We start from the raw sequence: 23,179 nt of genomic DNA, 5'->3' as shown, positions 1-23,179 counted from the left end.
TAATTCAGCAGTCAAATTTACTCTAGAAAAATCACGAGTGCACAATAATTTTATAAAATCTGAACATTTTGTGAAAAAAAACATTATTTAGTGGGGAACAAATAAGAGACAATTAGTGTAGCTCTAAATCTGGTAAAACGTTACACATTGCTCTTTGTGTTGTTGTAAAATACATTCATGAAAACAAGATAAAAAAATCAAAAAGATCAAAAAACTTTTAGGCTATATATACTATAAATGAGGCAGAAACATAGATAGGACAGAACAAGAAAGGCTATGGATAATCTTTCATTGTGCAAAAGTATTATGATATGAAAGGCTCCAATATAGTGTGGCACAAAGCGCTTATCCACATCCCGTGCGCAGGATGATGCGCTTGAAGCAACATGGAGTCACAGCGTGCATCGCTTCGAGTCCGCATTGAAAAGTTCAAAGCACAAAGGAAAGACATATTGATGTGTAGTGTATTATACAGTATCTATCTATGCAATAGTTTATTCAGCGTTTTCTATTAACAGGTTTAAATTTCAGTTACTGAGTGTGTGAAGAACAATTATAGTGCTCTCTACTCTAGTGTTGTGAACAGACACCCAGTAGAAAGTAACATGATTAAGGTACAGCAATACAGTCCAGCAAGATAAAGTAATTCTATGTGAAACCATAGACCTTCATCTACAGATCAAGTATAATAATAGTAACATTGAATCATCGTGTTGACTGTCGTGACCGAGCGCGACGCGCTGTTTGATGCTGAATGGAGAGTGACTGACAGCAGCAGCTGAGGGAAGAGTTTTCGTAAACTTGAATTTAACGTGTTCATTTCTACCTCACATTATAGAATAGAAGGGCTTCAGAACACTTATAATATATAGTGCACGAAAACTTTATGATGCTTTATAATGTTTGTGTGCCGATCCGGCAAAGAATGGCAGTATCGGAGCCAATATCGATATCGGGTATCGAGTATCGGATCGGTGCATCCCTAGTATTAACAAGCATGAAAGATTGGTTCCCAGGGTTCATGTTGGCATTGTTTAGCAATTACTGAATGTACCTTTAAGCCATTATTGACATTGTCATGAACCTTGTGGTGAAATACAGATCACGTCTGAGCATATGCTTCTACATTCTTGTAATTTGTGCTCAATTTGTGCTAAACAGGCAATTGAGTCTGAACGATCATGACTGGCTCTCATACGGTCAATTACCTCTCTCTACTGTCTTTACTCTCTATGCTATTTGATGATGCTGTTAAAGTGGGGAAAAGAGAAACACGAGAAGCCTCTTGAGACACCTGCCGGTCCTTAACTGATTAAAATATCTCAAGATCTCTGCACAAGGATGTTTTCCGCATTCAGAGTCTGAGTATTTCAAGTGTAAAAACAAATCAGGCAATTGGCGAACCTGCTTCTGGACTGGAGTATGCAACGTCCTCTCCCATCACTCTGTTCTATATCCACTCCAGGCTTTCCATTTCCCATCCATAGATTTGTGCCCAGTTACCATTTTTGTAGATGAAAGAAGTTTTAATGTATCTAATTATATTATACATAAGATTTGTAAGAAATGTCCTTACTGTTTTTGTTTTTTTAATTTTGAATATGCAGTACTATTTGAGAGGGAGTGACATATTACCCACATTTTTGTCCTTTTGCATATTATTGTATTTTTGATCGTCTTCACATTCCATCTATCTTTCTTTTGACTGCTGATAATCTATTACTGCTGTTTAATGCGTGGTGAATTCTTGCTTCTTATGCCATTAACATACATGTTCTGCTTGTGATAGAGTGGTAATGGATTTATCTTAAAATGAGGGAGAAAACTGAAGCACTTGACATTCCAAAACCTCGCTCTAGGCAAAGTAACACATCTCGCAACATACCCTGTTCTGTCCGTGATTTCATTTTTGCAGATAGCAAAACGGCTTTATTTTCAAGCTGTTCTCCATGTGGAGATAACCAGAAAAGTTCACATCAGCCACACACAGGGATCCCCCATGAGAATCTCAAAGCACTTTTGACTCATTGGTCAGTTCCCATGTCATGCCTCAGAGGTTAGACAGCTAAAGACAGACCTCACGACTTTCACCATCACAAGAGAGACTAAAGTGCTCATTGCATTCGATCACAACATCTCATTTTCTGTAGATATTAGCTTGCTATACGGAGGAAATGGACTGTAATTAAAGCCAGTCTTACACAAATCTCCTTGTGTAAACTTCCTCTAGCAAAAGGTAGTAAACTGAGAAAGTGCCTAATGAACATTTACTGATTCTTTACTTTGTTTACTGTCTTTTTCTTTGGTAAATGGTTTTGAAGAGGAGTGATTTATTGCTTCAAAACAAAACCAGACATCAAATTGACGTTAAAGTAAAGCATCATCCATCAATATAACTTCAATAGGTGTTACTGTAATTAAAAACAAGTATGAAATCCTGATGACTCATAAAGGATTGTGTGCAGAGTACAATCACACATCATTCTACCAAGTGTGCCAGTTGTCAAGAGCCTTTAGATGTTTTGTTAGTTTATAAACCGGGAACAGACAGGGTCAATCCGCATAGACAAAACACACAGCAACTGTGAGATGCCTCTCAGTACAGGCTTATCTAAGAGCTGTGGATCATTCAGCACTGACACTTTGTCCTTTGTCACTTTTATAACTTGCAAATGTTCACAGTAGAAGAATACACTGCAGGCAGCATTGAAAGAATGGGCTTCTTAAGAATAACAATAGCCTATTTGCATTTTCCTTCACATAGAGGTTATGATTTTTGTCTGCGTTGTTTCTATCTCTTTCTGCCTCCATACTGTGTTGTGGAGTGGAAAGAAGAATTTGAACACTATTCAGGCCTGTTATAGTTTGTTATGAGAGAGATAGTTTTTCACAGTAGATATATGTGCTGTAGATTGAATATAGAAGTAGTTTTTCAAAAGTGTGAAGCACAGGGCTGTTGGTTAGCATGAATGAAGCATAAAAAAGTGAAGTGTGTATTTATTCTGAAGATCATAGATCCTTGTTAGAAGATAATGAAAATATGTTTCCACATTATTCAGTCCATCGAAATAACTCATCTGTGTCGAATAGTAATTCCATGACTGAAAAATGTTACAATTTGTATTTCTTTTAAGTAGACTACCTTCAATTACGCCGCTGTATATAACCATTGTTGAGTTATTTGCCAGTTCTTTTATGCGTCCGCTCTTCCAAAATGTTCTGTGAAGGTATTTGTCAGAGGATGACAAACGTGAAAGGAGATACATGGATTAGCATAGCAATTTCCAGTCTGGTGTCATGCATGCTGTAATCAATTAACAATGGTTATCCCGTCCCTCCTGCTCGGAAATCCCTGTTCGCTGTCTTCTATGTCAAAGGAACGTTATTCCTGTCCTACCTAAGCAACAGATGCCCCAGTCAGTCCATAGATACTACAGCTGGAAATTCTATCTCTTTTTCATCATGTGTCTTCTATTAGCTCTCGTTTAAGTGGGCGGTGAAAGTATTAACATTTTCACTGAGGGTCTAATCTCAGCATTTATTTAAAAACTATTTTCAAGCATGCACCACCTCTTATTGCTATGATCCCTTTAACTGTGATAAAACCCAATGTTAAATGACTATAAAAGCCATATGAACTGTGAATAGAGTGAATAGAAAGTGTCAGAAATCATAACAAAATGTAGCATTTATCATTTTCATAACAGAATGACTTACAGTAAATAGGTCTTTCAAGTGTTAGTTCCCAGAGTTTGGCTTTGTATCTTTTTATATTCATTGTCTCAAAAATAGGGCAAAAAAGGAATTTGAAACTATACATAAGTTATTTTAAATGCTGCCGTGTGGTTTGTTTAAAAACGGGGCACTCAGTGTAATTCAAGACGGACGAACATATGGTCAAGTCGTGTTATTGAGTTACATGTCAGCAAGTCACTTGTTGTAAAAACTTGAAGTAAAGGTTTGAACTCCTGCTATGAGGTCAGAAGGGTGAGTTGGTTAGAACATAGGTCATAGTGGTGTTATGCGGGGAAAGCCAAAACGTTATGTGTAAAGTCGTACTGAATTACTCTTGGAATCCCATATATCTGTTTTGAGCCCATAAGAAAATTTGTGGAGAGGAATGAAAAACTCTACATTGCCACATGGCTTTAGATCAGTGGTTCTTAAGTGGTTTTACTTTTTGGACTTCGGCTACCTCAATGCTAAATATTTTAAGCATGCAGAAATAAGCAGAAATGTCCTTGAAGTTAAATATTGAAATATATAATTTATTATTATTTATTTTTTTATGAATGTCTCAGCAGCAAATAATTAACTGCACAAAACACATTATGGTCAGCACAAACCATTTAATGCTGTCTGGGTCATATTTTCATTTACCTTGAGTGTTTTTTTTTGTTTGTTTTTTTTCATGCTTTTTGAAGATGAGGGCTTGTCACACAACCTGTCCATGTTGGTATATGCCTTGCCTCGCAATCTTCTACCAAGTGACAGATGAATTTTCATCAAAATACATTAGAGGATGATGCATGCACAGCCTTTGATGTCAACAACAGAAGATATGGGAAGCATTGTTTTCTCCTCATATAATTTGATTAGCCTATTTTTATATCCTAACAAAATGCAATTACAAGGTTAGTTGCATTTTATTTTTGACCTTTAGCATTGTTTTTCCCAGCTGCCCGCAACCCTATCAGAACAGATCCACAACTAATTTCAGGGTCACGACACACCAATTGAAAACCACTGCTTCAGATTACATGCACCTCTAGAGATACCCATCCCTCTCTCAGAGAATTCTATTGACTATAGTGGAAGTACAGTAATTAATATATTCTCACACTTAGCTCATTGTGGATGTAGAGAGCCTACCAATAACACTTTACAGTCATTCAGTGCGCTTGAGTAATTCTGTGGCTCTATTCACCATAATAAATATCCCCTCTTTATCAGAGCATGTTAGAGGAAAACTGAATGATATATTGAACATAAAACTGCAGTATATTTATTTTATGAGTCTTTTCATGTGTGGGTTCGTGTGCGACTGTCTGTCTTTCATTCGGTGTACATTCAGCTATGACTGACTGCCATCTGGGAAGCTCTTTCTCTGTGGATTTGCTGCCAAACTCATAATTAGAAATACCTTGACTGTCTCATCACCAGAAAGCACTGACGACCTTTATTCTAATTGTTTGTCTTTCTCATGTAGAAAATTAGCAAAGCAAGCAGTTCTTGAAAACGGGCATGACAACTTAATAGAGATGGATGTGTTCCCTCCCGTGTGCCACGAGGGCGACTATGGGGACGGGTATGTGCTCCTGAGTTTTCTCATGGTGCCAGCTGCTGATGCCAAGCCCAACACTGAGCCAACCAAAGTGCTAAATCTCCAGACGCCCCACCCCAACACAGCCCCCCCCCCCCCCCCAAACAGAAGGCCAGCGCTGAGCCAACCAAATGGCCAAAGTCCCATATTAAGCCAACCGAATTTAGACAAAGCGGTCATGCACTGGCCCAAGCACCTATCATATATCTCTTCCCTTGTTCGGTTAGCCAGTGAATGCAAATTACCAAGAGGCATTTGATTGGCAGCAGATTCTGACACTGGTACTTGCTTAGGAATAATTGCTCTAAATTAAGTTGCAATAAAAATCCACTAATATGTTAATCGATTCGCCACTTGCATAAATCAAGTTACACAGCCTTTAATATTTTAATTTGACTAATTCTTTAATTGACATTCCTGCATTACTAGATTAAATCCGGACTGCCTTGCACAGGATCTTGGCTTTGATTGGGTTGATTGATAATATTGGAGTAACAGTGAGTTGGCAGCAACTGTTTACTGCACTAAAACAAGAGCACCATGTTTTTCTCTTTCTCTCTCTCTCTCTCTCTCTCTCTCTCTCTCTCTCTCTCTCTCTCTCTCTCTCTCTCTCTCTGTCGCTGCATTAGAATGCAAGAATGCAGAGAGATTGTCGAATGAATTGTCTCGCTAATTGGATTTAGTGCTCAGTGTTATTTGATATCGCAGCTCGAATCATCTGTTTGTTCCATTGTTCAGTGTCTTCATGGGTCATTCTGTCAACATAAGGAATGCAATCGAACAGACAACCATGCAGTTTTAGAGAATTGCTTAGCTCTGCAAGCTTGTGAGTAGTTTTGTTTAACAAAAGGAGGGGATTTCATGTTGTGGAAGAGGGTTATGTAATAGGCCTATAATAAATGCATTGGAGAGACTGGGGTTAGTTTTCTCTTTTTTTTTTAACTCAAGCAAATATTTATCTGTATAGATACATATATCTAAAAGTTTTGGCTACAAAAAAAAACCTTTAAACATTTACACTGTTGTTTCCCCAGTGAAGTACCATGACACTATATGGGTGTTGTCACAAAGTTGTCACAATGAAATTTGCCATTAAATAGTTTATTATAGGTGTTTGAGCTAAATTTAACCAGAAAACCAACTATGAAACAAAATTCATGAGAAGAGTAAAACATATTAACAATTTGAATAGATTTATACAGGTTACAACTACCTTCATTGTATGATTGCATTTTGTATTTGTATTTATTTGTAATATTTTTAAAACTTGACTTAATTCTTTCATTTTTATATTACAAATTTTCACACACAAAAAAACTTTCTTTCCACAAGAAAATATTATAATTGAATCTAGGTATTTGAAAACACCATACAAAACATCTGCTGGAGAAAATGTACATTTATGTATTTGGACTTTTGTTTCAAAACCCTACAGTTAGATAATATAGACAATATACTGTAGATATAGACAACTAGTCCTGGTTGCCACTATGTCAACAGTTCGTCCCCTGGGATAATATGATCATTAAATGCTGAATTTGATGAAATAATTATTTTAAATGTCCTCTTCTGCTGAGTAACTCAATACCGTTGATGATTTTTAATTAGAAAAAGCTTTTTCTCTACCTCTTAAATCCAATCAGCTGATTCCAGATGTATAGTGGAAAGTGCCACTTACACACACACACACACACACACATCACATTTCCCATTTCTCCACTTTCATTTGGGCAAAGAAGCACAGCAGGCTAAAGGGAAGTCAAACACCAGGGCTTTGAGATGTGTTCGGTAAAGGTTGAAAAGAGAAGAGAGCCAGATTTTCACTGTGGTGTTCAAGCAAACAGAAAGGGCCAGCTTAATAAATGTGCTGGTAATATCTGCCCAGCATAATTACCACATGCCAAGGGCTTCTGTTAGCCAATCATACTTTAAGTGCCAATCAGCAGGAGAGGGTGACACTAGCTTAGCGGGGGACATACAGGAGCAGGGCAGTTTGCGAGGGCTGTACGCCTCACTTCTTGTACTGCACCCCGCTTTGTGAACAATCTGTGCTGCTATTACTATTCATTTAGACTTAATATAATGAGCTTAATATACTGAGCTTTCTATGAAAAGTTATCTGATTTTATGAACTATAACAGACAAGTTCTTGGCATTAATCTTTTTTGCCTAAAGCTGTTTAATGAAAAAAATGTTTTATTAAATGTGTCAGATGTCTGTCACAACGAGAGTAAATGTTCATTGCTCTTTTCTTTCTCTCTTTCTCTCTCTCTCTCTCTCTTTTTCAGGCACTTTCTCTTTAAGACAGGCACCGGCACCACTCCTCTGTTCAGCACGGCCACGCCAGGCTACACCATGGCCACGGGGGCGGTCTACTCGCCCCCTACACGGCCCCTGCCCCGCAACACACTCTCCCGCAGCGCCTTCAAGTTCAAGAAGTCCTCTAAGTACTGCTCATGGAGGTGCACGGCCCTCAGTGCCATGGCTGTTTCCATACTGCTCTCTGTGCTGCTCTGTTACTGCATTGGTAGGTGAAACTCTGATGCTTTGCAGTATGATTGGGTCAACTAGATCAGTCCAACAAAAACTAGATCAGTGCATGATATATATAATTTATAGTATATAATATTTTTCAAATAATAATTTAAAATTAAAGGGTAACTAAACCCCTGGTCAGAGCCTGACTCCACCCACTGGCAAATTTGAAAAATGCTAGAAAAGTAGGCAGAGCCCAGTGGAGAGGGGGCGTGTATCTGAGACGTATCTCTTTGCAGGCAAGGGCGTGGTTAGCTGGTACCCTCTGACATCACCGGCCACCATAACTTCCAATAGGAAAATTCAACTGCAGTAGCCACTGTTCAACCTGAAGAGGGCAGCACTCAGACGTTTTTACACCATATTTTGTAAAATTAAAACACTTTAAACACAAATGTCAAAAAAATTACTTGAATCAATGAACAGCACTAATAAAGCCCCATTCTTACAGATCATTAACTAAAAAAAGTTGGTTTAGGGTTTAGTTACCCTTTAATACCTTTTTTATTTATTTATTTATTTATTATTATTATTTCAATTTAATTGCATATAATATTATTCCATTATTAAATAATGATTTGTTGTTTCCTTAAAGGCCGGTTCACACCAAGGACGATAACTATAACAATAATGATATAATTCTAAAAATCATTCTAAATGTAAAAGAATTGCATTGAGTCCACACCATAAGTATAACGGTAATGGCAGAGAGGAAAAATGTAATTGGAATCACTTTCAGAATATATATATTTTATTTTTTTTCTGCTGATGATGAATAATTCATACATTGACAGCCAATCAGAATCCATTAAAAGCAATAGATGACAAAACTGTAGCGCATGTTTAAAATAAACAGAACGTTATCATGCGCAGGTGTGGACACTAATCTAGTTAACGTTATAGTTATCGTTCTTGGTGTGAACGGCCCTTAAGACTGACTGGTCATTCAGACAACCCAATTCATAGTTTTCCTGAGTAAAACTCCTGTCCCACAAAACCACTTTGCCTTGTAGTATTCAGAATATTTACTGCCACTTGATTTCTGAGCAACTTTATGTAGGGATAATTTCGTTCAGGTTATCCCCTCTAGCAAGCCTGCAAAATGTTATTGTACAAAATATAATGGCTGTGGAGTACTATTTAAAAATCAGCTGCTTTGTCAATTAAGTTGCCATGGAAACCACTGCTATTTTTTTATTTTTTTTGTCTATTACTCTGTCACCTGCTCAATGTGACCATGTTGCCATAGTAGCCGAATGTGGCCACATCGCCAGATAAACATTTAGTTATTTTCCTATTGCGTCCTCATAGATTTAAGTTCGCTTTCATCTAGTATTTATCATGTACTGTGTGCCAAATGCAGACATCCTTGTTTAAGCTTCCACTCTGAATGGAGCCAGCAGTTTCCTCATTCCATACAAATGCCACGCTGATGAGAGGATTTGTGAATGGCCTGTAGAGATGCTGTTTTGCAGTGTGAGGTGGGCTGCTTTGTCTCAAAGACACGATGGTTCTGTTGAACGAACCACATGGGAGAGACAGTGATGCAGCAGGCACGGGACCTCTGTTTGTTTTCTTTCAGTTCACACTGCACTCTTTAATCTGCTATAATGTGAGAGGGTGTTCTTTACTCCTGGCTATTTTTGTAATGGTTCTATTACTGAAGAAAGAAGGGACACACGACACCCTCTGATGCAAAACATCATATTTCACTCCAAAATCAAACAAACAAAAAAAAACTATTTTGCATAATATGTAAAATTGAGCCTGTTTTTAGAGCTCTTTTTACATCCTCTAATTGTAGCCTGCTGTAATGTGAAAAAAAAAAAAAAACTCATTTAAATGAGACATTATGGCCCGGTTTCACAGACAGGGTTTAGATTAAGCCAGGATTAGGCCTTAGTTCAATTATGGCATTAAAGTAGCTTTTATAAACGTGCCTTAGAAAAAAAAAAAAACATGTGCATCTTTAGACAAAACAATGGCATATTTTAAGATACGTCAGTGCAAGTTCCTTTCAGTTAAAACAGCTTAATTAGTCTGGGACTAGTCTTGTCTGTAAAACCGTAGGTAACCATCTTTTAAAATATAAATGTGTATCATGAATTCAGCTACACTTAATTAAATTTTATGTATTAATTTTATTCCAAAGTAATTACATCAAATACATATATATATTTGATAAGAGTGCATGCTCATCATTACTGCATTATATGATATTTCATGTTCTGAAAATTTAAAACTGGCATGTTCATATTATGATTGTCCAACATATTGTCCTCTGTCCAAAATTAATTTGTTCCACACCTTTATTGTTTCAAAAAACGTAATAGCACACCAACTGACTAATATTTGTGGAAAGTGCAATATGATCTAATCTAAACTGTATTAAAAGGACAAAATGAATCATATTCACATAGGTTCTAGTGATCAGACACAGGAAACACACACCCAGACAAGCGCAATTCTACAACATTTTTTGTATTGATGATGTCAAGACTGGCCTCCAAAGTCAATAAGAGGAAATGAAGTGCCCTCCGTTTCCCTTCTCAATGCAATATTGCTCCAAACCTATTCAGTGCTGTAGAGATCCAGCGGGCCCCCTTTTATCATGAAGTCATAAAGGGATGAGAGGACAGCATCAGTGAGTCCCTATTACATCCAAAAAGCATTGCATTTGTTCACTCAGTGGCCTTTCATTATTGTCCGTTTTTGTGTCACGTTGAGAAAAGTCATTTGTAGTTCAGTTTGTCGCTGTTGGGATTGACAAGATGTACAGTATTAAAGCCTGTGCAGCATTAGTGCCGTGCCCAACAGGTTTAAAGAAAGTATTTGGATTCTCTGTGTGATCAGCAAGCAGAGTGGCTGAATAACAAAAGCTAATTTTGCTCTTTAGAGAAATGAAGCCAAATCCATTTCAGAGTTAATTATTCCACTGTATTGGAGAACAGTTCAGCAGCTTCCAGAGAGCTATTTACTGACACTCCACAGCCAGGTCTGCTGCTATTGTCAGTACAGCTGCTAATAGAGCAGAGATCACAGCCTTTTAGAGAGACTGAAAGAGAGCAAGACACAATTGCAAAGTTTTTCATAATTGGCCCATTTTCATTCTGTATATTCATCTTCAAAATTATGTTCTTAGCTGTGCTCCGGCCTTATGAGAAAACATCAGTTTATTTGGCCTATTCAGACGTCTAGAAATCTAAGTAAAAAGTTTGCTGGAAGAAATGCATTGTGTGACTTGTAGAAATGTTGTTTTTTAAAGTCCTAACATTGTTTGCCATAATGACATTGCTGTTAGTTGTTATCAGCGACATTATGAATATAGTGTTTGTACTGTGTCTGGCTTACAACTAACAGGGTGTTTCTAGCCAGACCCTCAGCAGCTTTGATCATTATTGAAGATGCACACAGCAGGACATTTAAGAACATCACAGAAATCATGGAAATATATGGAGAGCTAATCATGTCAGTGCCCTGTAGGGGCCAAACATTAACAAGCCCAAAAACAGATTTCTTCTCACTTTCTTTCATCTGTGGCTGTTCCCTGTCCCGTTCCAGCTTTCATTATCAGACCTCATTATCCCTCTGAATTTGCGTTCCAAAACCTGTTATTTCAAACGACTGATGTTATGGGAATACACAATGGAACATTGTTACTAGACTTTTTCTTCCTGTTCAAGATGTTTCCACAAATGGATTTGACGATATATTTACCAAATGACTTTCCATTTACTAAATTACTTCTGTTCCTCCCAAATTACTGCGCAGAATTAATAAAGTTTAGGGTAATAATAAGTTAGACCTACTTAACGATTATGATAATCCTTATGCAGCTCTACTTACATCTGATAATTTAACTGTTATTCTAAAAAACAAACCATGTTTAAACAAAGGGCAGAGTGTCCGCAGGAGAAATACCAATTATGATATTTTCTTACAAGGCACTGTAATTGAATAGTGTCCACCTGCACAGCAGCAGAAACAACACACATCACAACAGTTTCCTGAAAGCAGTGCCAGTGACAAAATAATTTGTATTACTGGCTTTAAGCTGCTGAACATAATCTTTAAAAAAAAAAAAAACATTTAACTGAGATATTTTATCCTTTGTTGTTGTCCCTTTTTCTTCTGCTTAATTGGTTTATTCCTTCCAATATGCATTTACATTTCTGCTATTCTGAACTGTTTGAATATAGTTTACTGCAAAACCTGTACACGTAGTAATGAGAATTTATATTGTGATATATTTTGTTAACAATTATAATCATAATATATGATCATTGTGTCTTCCTAAATCTACAGCTTGGCCACATAGACCTGAAAATCTGAATGGTTAAGGCTTAAAAAATAAATCATTATATTATTTCAATATTATGCCACAACACTTAATCTATTTAGTACTTGTAACTGGTTGGGTTAAATAGATAATGCAAAGGATGCAATGGAAAAGTATCTTAATGAAAGTATCCTACTCCATTAAAAAAGAGAAAAAACTGTACAATTTGATTCATAGATAATCCTAAATGACAAGAACCATATAGCATTTATCCAGTAAACACTTAGCCAAACAGATAACTTTTACTGTAATCTTCTGTAAAAACTGATGTGACATAAGGGTTCTTCTGCGGTGGATGTGTCTTAAATTATGCATAAGAATGCATTATAGCTGGAGTAAAACGAGTTCAATGTATGCAGCGTCTTGGTCTCATCGTGTCTCACACTGTCAACATTGCAGATGGAGAACATATCCTTCTTTTTGGTTTCACACAGCAAACAATGCTTCTCTCGCTATGCGTCAGCAGCTCTTCCAGCTAGTAAGAAAACCCGGAGCCTTTTCTCTGTCAGTCCCATCTGGTGTGTCAGACCCCAGCCATCTCCACTAAACCCACACCCACACAACAGGAACGACAGAGGATGGGGAAATCAGATTTCTCTCCCTCTGTCCTTGTTCAACAGGGTTGACAAAGCCACGTAGAGATTTTCCATGAATGTTCGATCAATAGCACATCCTCGGAGGATAGCTTTAATACTAGATGGGGGTTCACCCGGGTGCCTCAAACATGTTGACTGGCTCCTCGACGACCACTAAAATCTCACTAGAACAATAGGTTAAGGCCAGTCATTTTTTACTCACTTAACTGCATCTTGAGCTTCTTGAAAGAGAGTTTTTTACTCACTGAGCACAAGCCCAGATTAAATGCCTTCATGCCAGCATGGTGGTCACACGTAAATACAGAGCAGGTTTGTCCAGCAGGTTTTCATTTCATTTCATAGTTGAGTCCCTCTTTTTTATCCTAAGCTGTTAACTGTCCACTGTTCTTCTGAAAAATTGTTGGTTTTCCTGCATCTTCTGTATATTTTATATTTTTCTGCATTGATCTAATGATTTTGAGATTCATCTTTTCACACTTAGGACAATTACAAAAAGTTATGTATATAAGGTTATAAATAAACATTTCTAAGATCTCCAGATCAATATGTAATAGACTATTTGCCAAAACAGAAAAAAAAAAGATCATCATGGTAAATTATTTGTGCATAACCTCATTAATAATTTATGAGCAAAGCTCAACCAAACCAAAGTGATGCCCTTTGTGAACAAGTTGCATCTTCTGAACAGAGTGCTGATGGCTTCTCACATTCCTCTTAGCATTGAGACCAAAAGCTGGAGAAAGTCATAAAGGGGCCCCAGTGGACTAAACACCAGCCAGAGGAAGCATGGCATGCCAAGAGTTCCTCAGTTGTGTTTTAAAAGATGGAGAAGCCACTCATAAATACTTCATAGCTTTTCGCACCTATGAAAAGCATTTTACATTTAGGCAGAGCCAGGCAGAGTTTTTCATTCGGTCTCTGGCTCCATGAATGAGTTGTGACACTCTGGAGAAAATACTAACTCACAGTCTTTCCACAGTGCACTCTCATTTTCACAGGTTAGCGAGCTGCTTTGTCTACCCACTTATAATTTTCACAGAATGATTTTAGAGTAACTAATAGTCTGTCATTTAAAAAAAAAATATATATATGTGTGTGTGTGTGTGTGTGTGTGTGTGTGTGTGTGTGTGTGTGTATTTGTTGCGTACCTTGTTCACCCTGAATTTGAAAAAGCAAGTTTTGAAAAAAATTAATTGTTTTTCATAAATGGGCATACAAAAATGTAGCTTTGGTGCTTTGCAAACAGTGGTTGATGATTGTAAATAAGGACGGTGAGAGTTGAGGTAATTTGTGTAGGTGATTTGGAAATGCTCAGGGGACAGGCTGTCAGCGGTTGTACTCACAACACAACACCCTGAGGGGTGGAAGGACATTTGGTTTTGCCCTTGATTTATTGCTGCAGAAAGTCTTTTTTTATTCATTGGTGTGTATCTCTCACAGTTAAAGCAACGGTTCACGGCTGACGCTTTTCTTTTCTTTTCATCAGTTTTCTCGGTGTTGCTTGCTTTTGTTTTTCTCCCACTAATATCTTAAAATAGTTTTCTTGTTGAGTCACAGAAAGCCAGTTTTTTCCCCATCCTTGCTAATGATCATAAGTGGCATATATATAGTGATAAATATAGAGCTGTATTTTAAGATGAAGTATCACTGGGTCCTCAATAGCATTGCGAGTCCCTCTGGTTACATAACCGCCAATCCTGCCTAGTATAAGTTGCCTTGCATTTAGCTGAACTGTAATTCTTACCGCTTTGCGTGTGCACTCTGCCTTGGTGAAAACTCTTCCTCCTCCTTTTCTTATTCATTCATGTACTCATTCTGCACACACCTGAGGCATGTAAACGGCCCACATTCAAACTGATCAAGCATTATGCTTCCCTCCATTGCCCTCTCTCTATCTCTCTCTCTCTCTCTCTAATATATATATATATATATATATATATATATATATATATATATATATATATATATATACAGTATATCTTTCCTCACACAACCATATAGTATTGGTCTTTCTATGGAGCCTGCTCTATCATTCATCTCTCGCTGGTCCCAGGGCTCAACAAAGCTATCCACCTCCCATGATCTCACCCACCTTTAGCTGTTTTAGCACTTGTGAGACAACCGAGGGAAAAGAGATGAGGAAAAAAACCTAACAGCCAATTTACATATTTGTCAGCTGAGAGAACTAGACGCTTTTTTATCTTGCACTTGGCACATTTGTATTCTAATAGCCTGGATGTGTTCCATTCACATGCATGAATGTTCCCGAACGCCCCATGGCTCTAAGATCTGTGCGTGCCCATCCTATATCCCTATTTTTAATGTTATTTATTCATCCACACTAGTTTCAAACATTGCAACAAGTGAATCCAATTGACCATCAAGAAACGGTTTCATTAACAATAAGAATCTGGTACAGAGGTGAGAGACTTTGCACATCCACATTTATTCCTCGTTTATGATTCGGAAAAGTTAATGGAGCACCCTGCTCAAAAGTGTGTGCGAGCGGCTCAATCAGATCAGCAGGGGGTGGCCATCTTTCTGCCGGAGAAGTCAATACCGCCCACTCTCCCATAAACCCCTGCTTCGGCTCAGGTCAGAGTGCTGGATATCGGCTGCTCCCTGAATGGGCAGACTCAGCGGGTATCTAATTTAATGAGAGAGAAAGAGTGAGAGAGAACCAGATAGAAAGATAGAAAGAGAGTTTGGAGAATGAGCTTAAGGAATTTCATAAGCCAATTACTGTTCAAATACTTTAATGTAACTGAGTCGCACATCAACTCTTCTAGACTCTCTCTATGTCTTTATCTGCCTCATTACTGCTCCAGTGTCATTGGAGCACTTTTGTTGTATAATGTTTCGAAAGCTGGAGAGCTGCATCTATACATACAATATCAGGAATACTAGCAAAATCAAACAGTCACGGATAACAAGCACACATAAGAAACTTTAAGCACACAAGTACACAGACACAAATACACTAGAACAGAGAGGAGTATGATTTATGTAGGGAGGTTGTGTGTGTGCGCTCTGGGGGCATAAAGAGACCCAGTGGGGGTTGTTGGCAGGTCTAAATTACCTTTATTAGAGCCAATGTCTGCAGGTAGCACTGCTGTTACTCAGAGAGAGGATCAGCCTGTCCCCTCAGAGCAGCCCACCTCAGCACAGCTACCACACACACACATACATACAGGGACCTATATACAGGATCTCCTCTGAGATTCTCATACTAATGCAAGACAAAACCAACTAATGATATAACAAATCACTGGGACATTACAATTACCACTAGATTAAGGCTGTAAGTAGCGTAATAGTTATAGGAATTGTTCAGCCAAACATGAAACTATATTAATTTACGCTCATGTTGTTTCAAACTTGTATGGCTTACGCTTCTTTTTGCCATTCAATGAACGCATACAAAGTCGACAGGCAATACAGCTCCAAATAGGACAAAATAAGTATCATAGAACTATGTTATCATACTTGTTATATTCTAAGTCTCCTGAAGTTGTACTGCTGTTTTATGTAAGAAACAGACTGAAATTAAGTCACTTATAATCTTGTCCTCTGCTACAGTATACTGTAGTTCTCAAATATCATTCATGCATAGACAAATCTGTGGATGAGACGAGACGAGTGGTTTCTAGTGTTTTTCTAACAAAAAGATCTTTAAAAGCTTTAATAATATTGCACACAAGTTGTGTTTCTTTTTAACCTTAACATCTCAATGCAAATATTGGTCATGTTTGCATTGTAAAATGAGCAGAGTTCTTCAAAACATCTCTCACATAAATGTTGATTAAATCATGACAGAATCTTCATTTTGGAGTGAACTATCTCTTTAAGGTTCTGGGATCACAATGTAAATATTATGGGTTTGATCCTTGGTAGGGTTGAGATTGCTGCAGTGTTTTTCTCAGTGTCTGCAAAATGAATAACCTACCCAATGCTCAATCACTAGTATGTTTGAGCAGTATTTTTTTGTCAACCCCTTGACATTTTGCTGTACTTCCTCTCATTTTACAGCCAACTACTTCCCCATATAAGAATCAGGCCTCATGATGGCTTAGTTCCTACAGCATCTTACAGATTGAACACTATCCTGTATGACCTTTCCAGGCATGTGATTTAGAGGCATCACCAGGGAAACAAAACATGCTCAAATGGGTGCTGATTCACCCAGGTCGTCATGCTACCCACAGGGAACTGTTGCGGAATTCGTGAAGAGAACGTTTGGCAGACCCACCTTGAACTATAACCAGATTGTGTTTCCAGCCACACCTGAACTGAACCTTGTTTCAGAGCTATACAGGGCCAGTGTGATTTTCCAACCCTTGAATCCCAAATTGCACAAGTTTACTGAACCCTTCCCTCCCTAGCATTCTCCCCAACACAGGCTAAATAGTAGACTGGTTTGGTAAGAACATTCAGACATTTCAGGAACAAGTGAAATGAGACGGTGAAAGCAGCTGTCTAAACATATTACTCCACAGCGCAGCCGCACACTCTTTGCAGTCACTAATACTAAATTCATCAGCTAAAGCAAATATCTATCTTAGAGCTGTGTATCTTAAAAACCTGAGCTTTGAAGGAATTGGTGTTGTCACCTGACATGACAATGACTCTTTAAAGAGTTGCTTTAAACCAGGCATAATATAGAGGCATAATTACAAATTGCCCTGTGTCTGTGTACACGTCATCAAGAAAGAGATGTTGTTACGAGGGGCAAGGGGCGTTAATACTTTTGATAATGAGGGCACATTCATTTAAAAAAAAAAAAAATGTGCTTGGAGAAATCATTTATAATAAATTCTGCATTATAAAAAAATAAGAATTGCCCATTTTGATTCCATGGTGATTACTAATGGTGTTTACAGAAGTATCACTATTACTATTGCTGATATTTTAAGTATTCGTCTTTAGCATGTAAGTTTGTGCTACAAATCTTGTGACTTGATCGGGAAAGATGTAGAGTTAATTTTTTAAGTGATCAAACCAACAATTATCCTGATGGACATTAAAGATCCCATTATTAAAGATGTTGAAGGAGGGTCCCAAGTCATATCCAGAAAACAGAAAGTCATAGAAATTTGGGGGTAAAGGTGATTTGGGCCAGTATGTAACCTTCTAGAAACCCCTTAGAAAAACCATATCAACATACCCTAGTAACCCTTTAGCAACTAACCCTGGCAACCATCCACAACAATCTAATTGCCAAGTTTTGCATGGGAAAATTTTGTTTTATACCGATTATATTACAGTGTTTTTACCCTCTCAACAATCCATTGCATCCTGTTCCTTTATCCTTAAGTGATAATTCTCTCTCTCTCTCTCTCTCTCTCTCTCTCTCTCTCTCTCTCTCTCTCTCTCTCTCTCTCTCTCTACAGCCATGCATCTCTTTGGATTGAATTGGCAGCTGCAGGAGACTGAGGGCTATGCTTTTGAGAATGGCCAGGTCAAATCTGATGCCACAGCAACCAACGCAGTTACTGCCCTGTCTACCGAGAACAGTAAGGGTCAAACACACACGTACCCACTCACGCACAGATGCATAATATGGCACAGCCACAATCTGTTCAAGACCCTTCTCTAGCACAAAACACATTTGCATTTAGTAAACAGGCTGGAGAACACACTCAGTAATAGGCTAGAGAAAATTACCAAACAGACTCACTCCTACACAACTACACCTCTAGGACCCTCCGCCATGAAGACCTACACTCCCTTAAATAAACATAACTCGAGCTAAACAAACACCCCCACACACTTCCACCAAACTCCCCCCATCCAAAAAAAAAAGCAAAAAAAAGCCACAAACACTCCCACACAAATGGAAATCACACACTCCAAAACCATTTTCTTTGCACCGTGCCATCATTACTGGCACTCGGATGTGCGTTTTAGTGATCTGGGATAAGTATAAACCTCTCTGTGTGTTTGAAAGCAACAGGCTTACATTCCTAAGCATTTAGACACTAGTCTTACAGTATCTGGGCGGCTGCTTTGATGTGTCGACTGTCACGGCGAATGCAGTCACGTCCGGTAACAGTCTGGAAATCAGGATGAGGAGCCAAAAAACATATTTAGTTGACAATATTAAGTTCAAAGAAGACAGTGTTTTAATGGGAGGATATGAGAGGGGTCTGTGTGTGCAGAATGCAAAATAAATGGGTTCTTGAGATTGTCTGAGCCTTTCAGACCATGAATTCAAGTAGTGAGGATTGTGAGATACCCTGGCATTTTACCCAGAATCTCTCTTTCTCTCTTTCTGTGTGCTCTCGAAAGTAGGATTTACTCACTAATATTGTCACTAATATTAGCTTCCATACAAACCTACTGACCAGTGAAATCCAGTGCTCAGAAACACATTCGTGTTTTACAGTGTTAAGTACAGATACATTTATGCTTAGTTTGGTTATAAATGTAACTACCAACTGAATTAAACTTTCAGCATTCAAACCTGCATTTTAGGGCTGAGTTCAGGAAACCTGTGCTGTTAAAGTAACCCCATTAAACTAATATTAGTATCACTGTAAAAGTGAATTTCTTACACAGTATTTTTGTCTCGTTTTCCAGTAAAAATACCAAACAATTCTTAAAAACGCAATGAAATGGAGGCAGTGACAGAACAGATTATCGTAAAAGAAAAAATGAATACATCACCTGAGAGAAGTCTGACATTTTGATTCAAAATTACGAGATCAAAACTTCAGAAAGAAAGATGCATGGATAAGTCATTCACAATACAATCTGTAACATGCATTTAGAAAATAGATGAGGTGGCTTTTTGTTTTATGCTTACTTTAAACCACTTTCAATCAAGATATATTTACTTAAGAAGCAAGATTTTCTAAAACAAGAACAAATATCTGCCGATGGGGTAAGAAAAACCTTTTGATTAACTTCTTATCTTACATCATTTTGCTTCTCAAGTGTTTCATGTCGTACAGTGTAGTGTGTCTCATGGATGTTGTGGGGGGTCTTTTCATGTGGGGTTCTGTTGTTTCATAGAAACATATGTTTCATCTGAGGGTTTGCGATCCAGTCACTCTCTATCCTCCAGATCTGTTCCTATCAGTTTTGTGGTCTAGTCTGTGTTCTACAATTGTCTGTTAATTAGGATGTCACAGATTAACTCACACCTCGACTTGTTTATAAGATAACAATGTGTCAATTGTGATAAGACATGACGGTGTTATGGAAGTCAACATCTTTGATATTTACTGTCACCATGGTTAACGGCATGAGAATAGAATAGAATAGAGGTTGACTTCCGTTATACATTCACAAAGATTCCCTCCTGTAAGAGTTTCCTGAACACCTGTGGTGAAAAAATGGTGTGAGTAAATATCTGTCCCAAATATTGGCTGTGTGAATGTAGCTACTGATAGTACATGCATCACACAAACGAAAGTGCTTTCCTACCAAATACATTCACTAATAATCACTAAGTCTTAGTCTGTCCGCACTAAAATTCACAACGCAAGTCAGACTAAACTTCACATTGATTCTCTTTGCAGCATGAAAATAAATGTTATATACAGAAAGCGATTAAAGAACTCTTCCTTTATAATCTCTGGAGCTGTCAATCACACACCGCGAGTTTATCAGTGACTGAGTTCTGGACTCTCGCCAAAACTCCCGTTATAATCAATAACGCTGTCTACACTGCACAATGAATCCCTTATTTACATTGTGTATGCACTGTTGGTTATGATGAAAACATTCGTGAGAGTGCAGAAAGCGAGTTGCAATGATGACGGCACTGCATTCATGCGCTCAATAGACATGTCTGTCATCAGCTACATGCTCATCGCTGCAACCTTTCATATGACGGGAGTAGATCTAAACATAATGCAATAATCAATACTTTTCAAGGTTAGTTAATCTCGACTGCTGTAATAGTAAAAAACGTAGTAGAAGTTTTCAAAAGAGTTCCACATGTAATGCTTATTTCATATGCAGGTGAAATTTGCCTTTTAATTCTGCATTATGACATTTTTTTATGTAAAAATTATAAGTGCACCTCAGGAAACATTGTAAACATTGTTTAAATGCAGTTCATGACCCCTTTAAAATGCAATAGATAGCTTTTAGTTTGTTTGCACATCGTTAGGAGCTTATGATTGAAAGCATATGCTAAATAACACATACAATAAGAAATAAATAACCTCACAGAAATAGGAGCTATCATTTTCTCCCACCCACAGACAGTTGTATTTTCACAAGGTCTCCCTCACTTAAGTACTAATTCAAGCACTCACGTGCTCGCAGAGGGACACACACTCATGCTGTGAAGATGGACGGCAATATGTGTGAAGGCCATTATGATGATGCTCCTTACAGTAATGTGTTTGTTCTTGAGGTGATGGAAGTGTCCACAATGGCAGTGATGTAGTATTAGATCAGGACATTTCTGCATCAGTTATATGACATTTTCATTCTTTATAGTGTCTATTTGCCATCAGCAGAGTTAAGAAATTGGATGTCCTTTAAACAATTGCTCATGAATTGCAGGTAAATTGATTGTGATGTAGTTTTATAAGCGTCAGTGGCTGTTTAGTCGCACAGCAAAGGATAAGTCATTCATCTCCCCTTAAGCAGCAGTGACACAATCAGGTTAAGTTTATTTGAGCGGAATTTGCATTCAGTATAGTCGGTCTTTTGTTTCCTAGCTCGAGCCCTCACCTCCTTTTTTCTCTTTCTCACTGAAAGAAATAAAAATTTGAATGCCATTGGGTGCAGAGGAATGTTAATGTGTTAACAGGGCAGGAGAATTTGCTACGGCAGGAGCTTCCAGCTATGGGTCTTTGGTCTGCTGTGAGGGCCAAACAAGATGAGGGGGAGTCCTGTAGAAGAGCAGCTAGTTAATGAAGCCATTAGCAATGTGTACAATCACACATCTTACTCTCAATCAATACAGACAGCAGCTAACACCCCCACCTCCTTCTGTTAACCTTGATGTGGGGGGGGGGGGGGGTGCGTGTGTGTGCCCACCACCACCGCCGCTGTTTGGGAAGGACATGTCACACAGACAGCAGGGCAAAAACTGCAGTCTTGCGATTTCCATCAACATACTGTATATACGTACATGCATATTTGAGCACATAACCTTTTGCACCTTTATCCTTGTTGTTTCTTCACATTTGCATCTATTCTTCTTCAAGACCCCATGAAATAAGCATTAGATAGAGTTTTGGCTTTAGTCCATGTTGTGAAGTCACCTATACTTACAGAAGTTGACAAAATAACAAATATACACACTTTATTTATAGTATACAGTACCGTTAAAAACTTTAGGTTAATACAGTAAAACTGTAATATTGTGAAATAGTATTACAATTTAAAGGGATAGTTCACTTTGAAATAAAATTTTGGTATGTTTTAGCTTACCTCAAGGGCATCCAAGATGTAGGTGTCTTTTTTTCCGCAGTAGTTTCAATTTTGATATTTTTAGGTCAAACCGTTCTTGTCTGTCAGTCATTTAATGCAGGTCTGTGGTCACTGTCTCAAAGAGCATGCACAGAGTCCAAATTAAAACAATTCCCCATCGTCCAAATTAAACAATTCCCCATCGTAAGTACACCTTGATGGCCTAAGACACGAAACGAGCAGTTTGTGTGAGAAAACGAACAGTATTTATATTGTTTTTACCTCTTATACACAGCCACGTCCAAGTGATCTGAGGACGTGGCTGTGTATAAGAGGTAAAAACGATATAAATACTGTTTGGAGAAATTTGGAGACAGTGACCACAGACCTGCATTAAATGACTGACAGACAAGAACGGTTTGACCTAAAAATATCAAAATTGAAACTACTGCGGAAAAAAAGACACCTACATCTTGGATGCATTTGAGGTAAGCTAAAACATACCAAAATTTAATTTCAAAGTGAACTATCCCTTTAAAATAACTGCTTTCTATTTTAATATTTTTTAAAATGTTATTTATTTATGTGATCAGAATTTATGGTCACACGATCCTTCAGAAATCATTCTAATATGCTTGGTGCCCAATTAACTTTTTTTTTTTTTTTTTTACCATTTTCAGTGTTGAAAACAGTTGTACAGCTTAATATTTTTGTGGAAACCATGATACATTTTTTTTTAGGAAGTTTTGAGTAATGTTCAAAAGAACAGTATGAAATAGAAGTTTTATATGACATTGTAAATGTAAATTATTTTCAATATATATTTACAGAATAAAAGTGCTATAAATAAAACATAACTTTTGAACGGTAGTGTATTCTCTTTGAAAATTGACCAAAAATATTGATAACTCCTCCTAACAGATTTAGTCCAGTCGGAAATGAGAATGTCCCGAAAACGTTGCTCTTCCAGCCATGTCATGGAGTCTTTAATGTAAGCTAATTAAGCAATGT

General features: G+C 37.7%; 1 protein-coding gene across 7 annotated transcripts in view; it reads left to right on the top strand.

The window, feature by feature from the left end:
* The window catches only part of tenm3 (teneurin transmembrane protein 3), a 275,552-nt gene that overhangs the window by 166,606 nt on the left and 85,767 nt on the right, over positions 1–23,179 (top strand). For 6 of the 7 annotated variants that reach the window (XM_079853357.1, XM_079853356.1, XM_079853352.1 and 3 more), the window contains 2 exons: positions 7,612–7,850; positions 18,184–18,306. In XM_079853357.1, the coding sequence (XP_079709483.1) occupies positions 7,612–7,850; positions 18,184–18,306 (362 nt within the window). Of the gene's footprint in view, positions 1–5,209; positions 5,309–7,611; positions 7,851–18,183; positions 18,307–23,179 lie in introns of all 7 variants that reach the window. The other variant, XM_079853355.1, reaches the window with a different exon arrangement.

The sequence above is a fragment of the Squalius cephalus genome (genome assembly GCF_949319135.1).
Source record: "Squalius cephalus genome assembly, chromosome: 2".
In the NCBI taxonomy this organism is placed as follows: Eukaryota; Metazoa; Chordata; class Actinopteri; order Cypriniformes; family Leuciscidae; genus Squalius; species Squalius cephalus.
The sequence above is the reverse complement of the archived record's forward strand: the minus strand, read 5'-3'. Positions and strand labels throughout refer to the sequence as shown.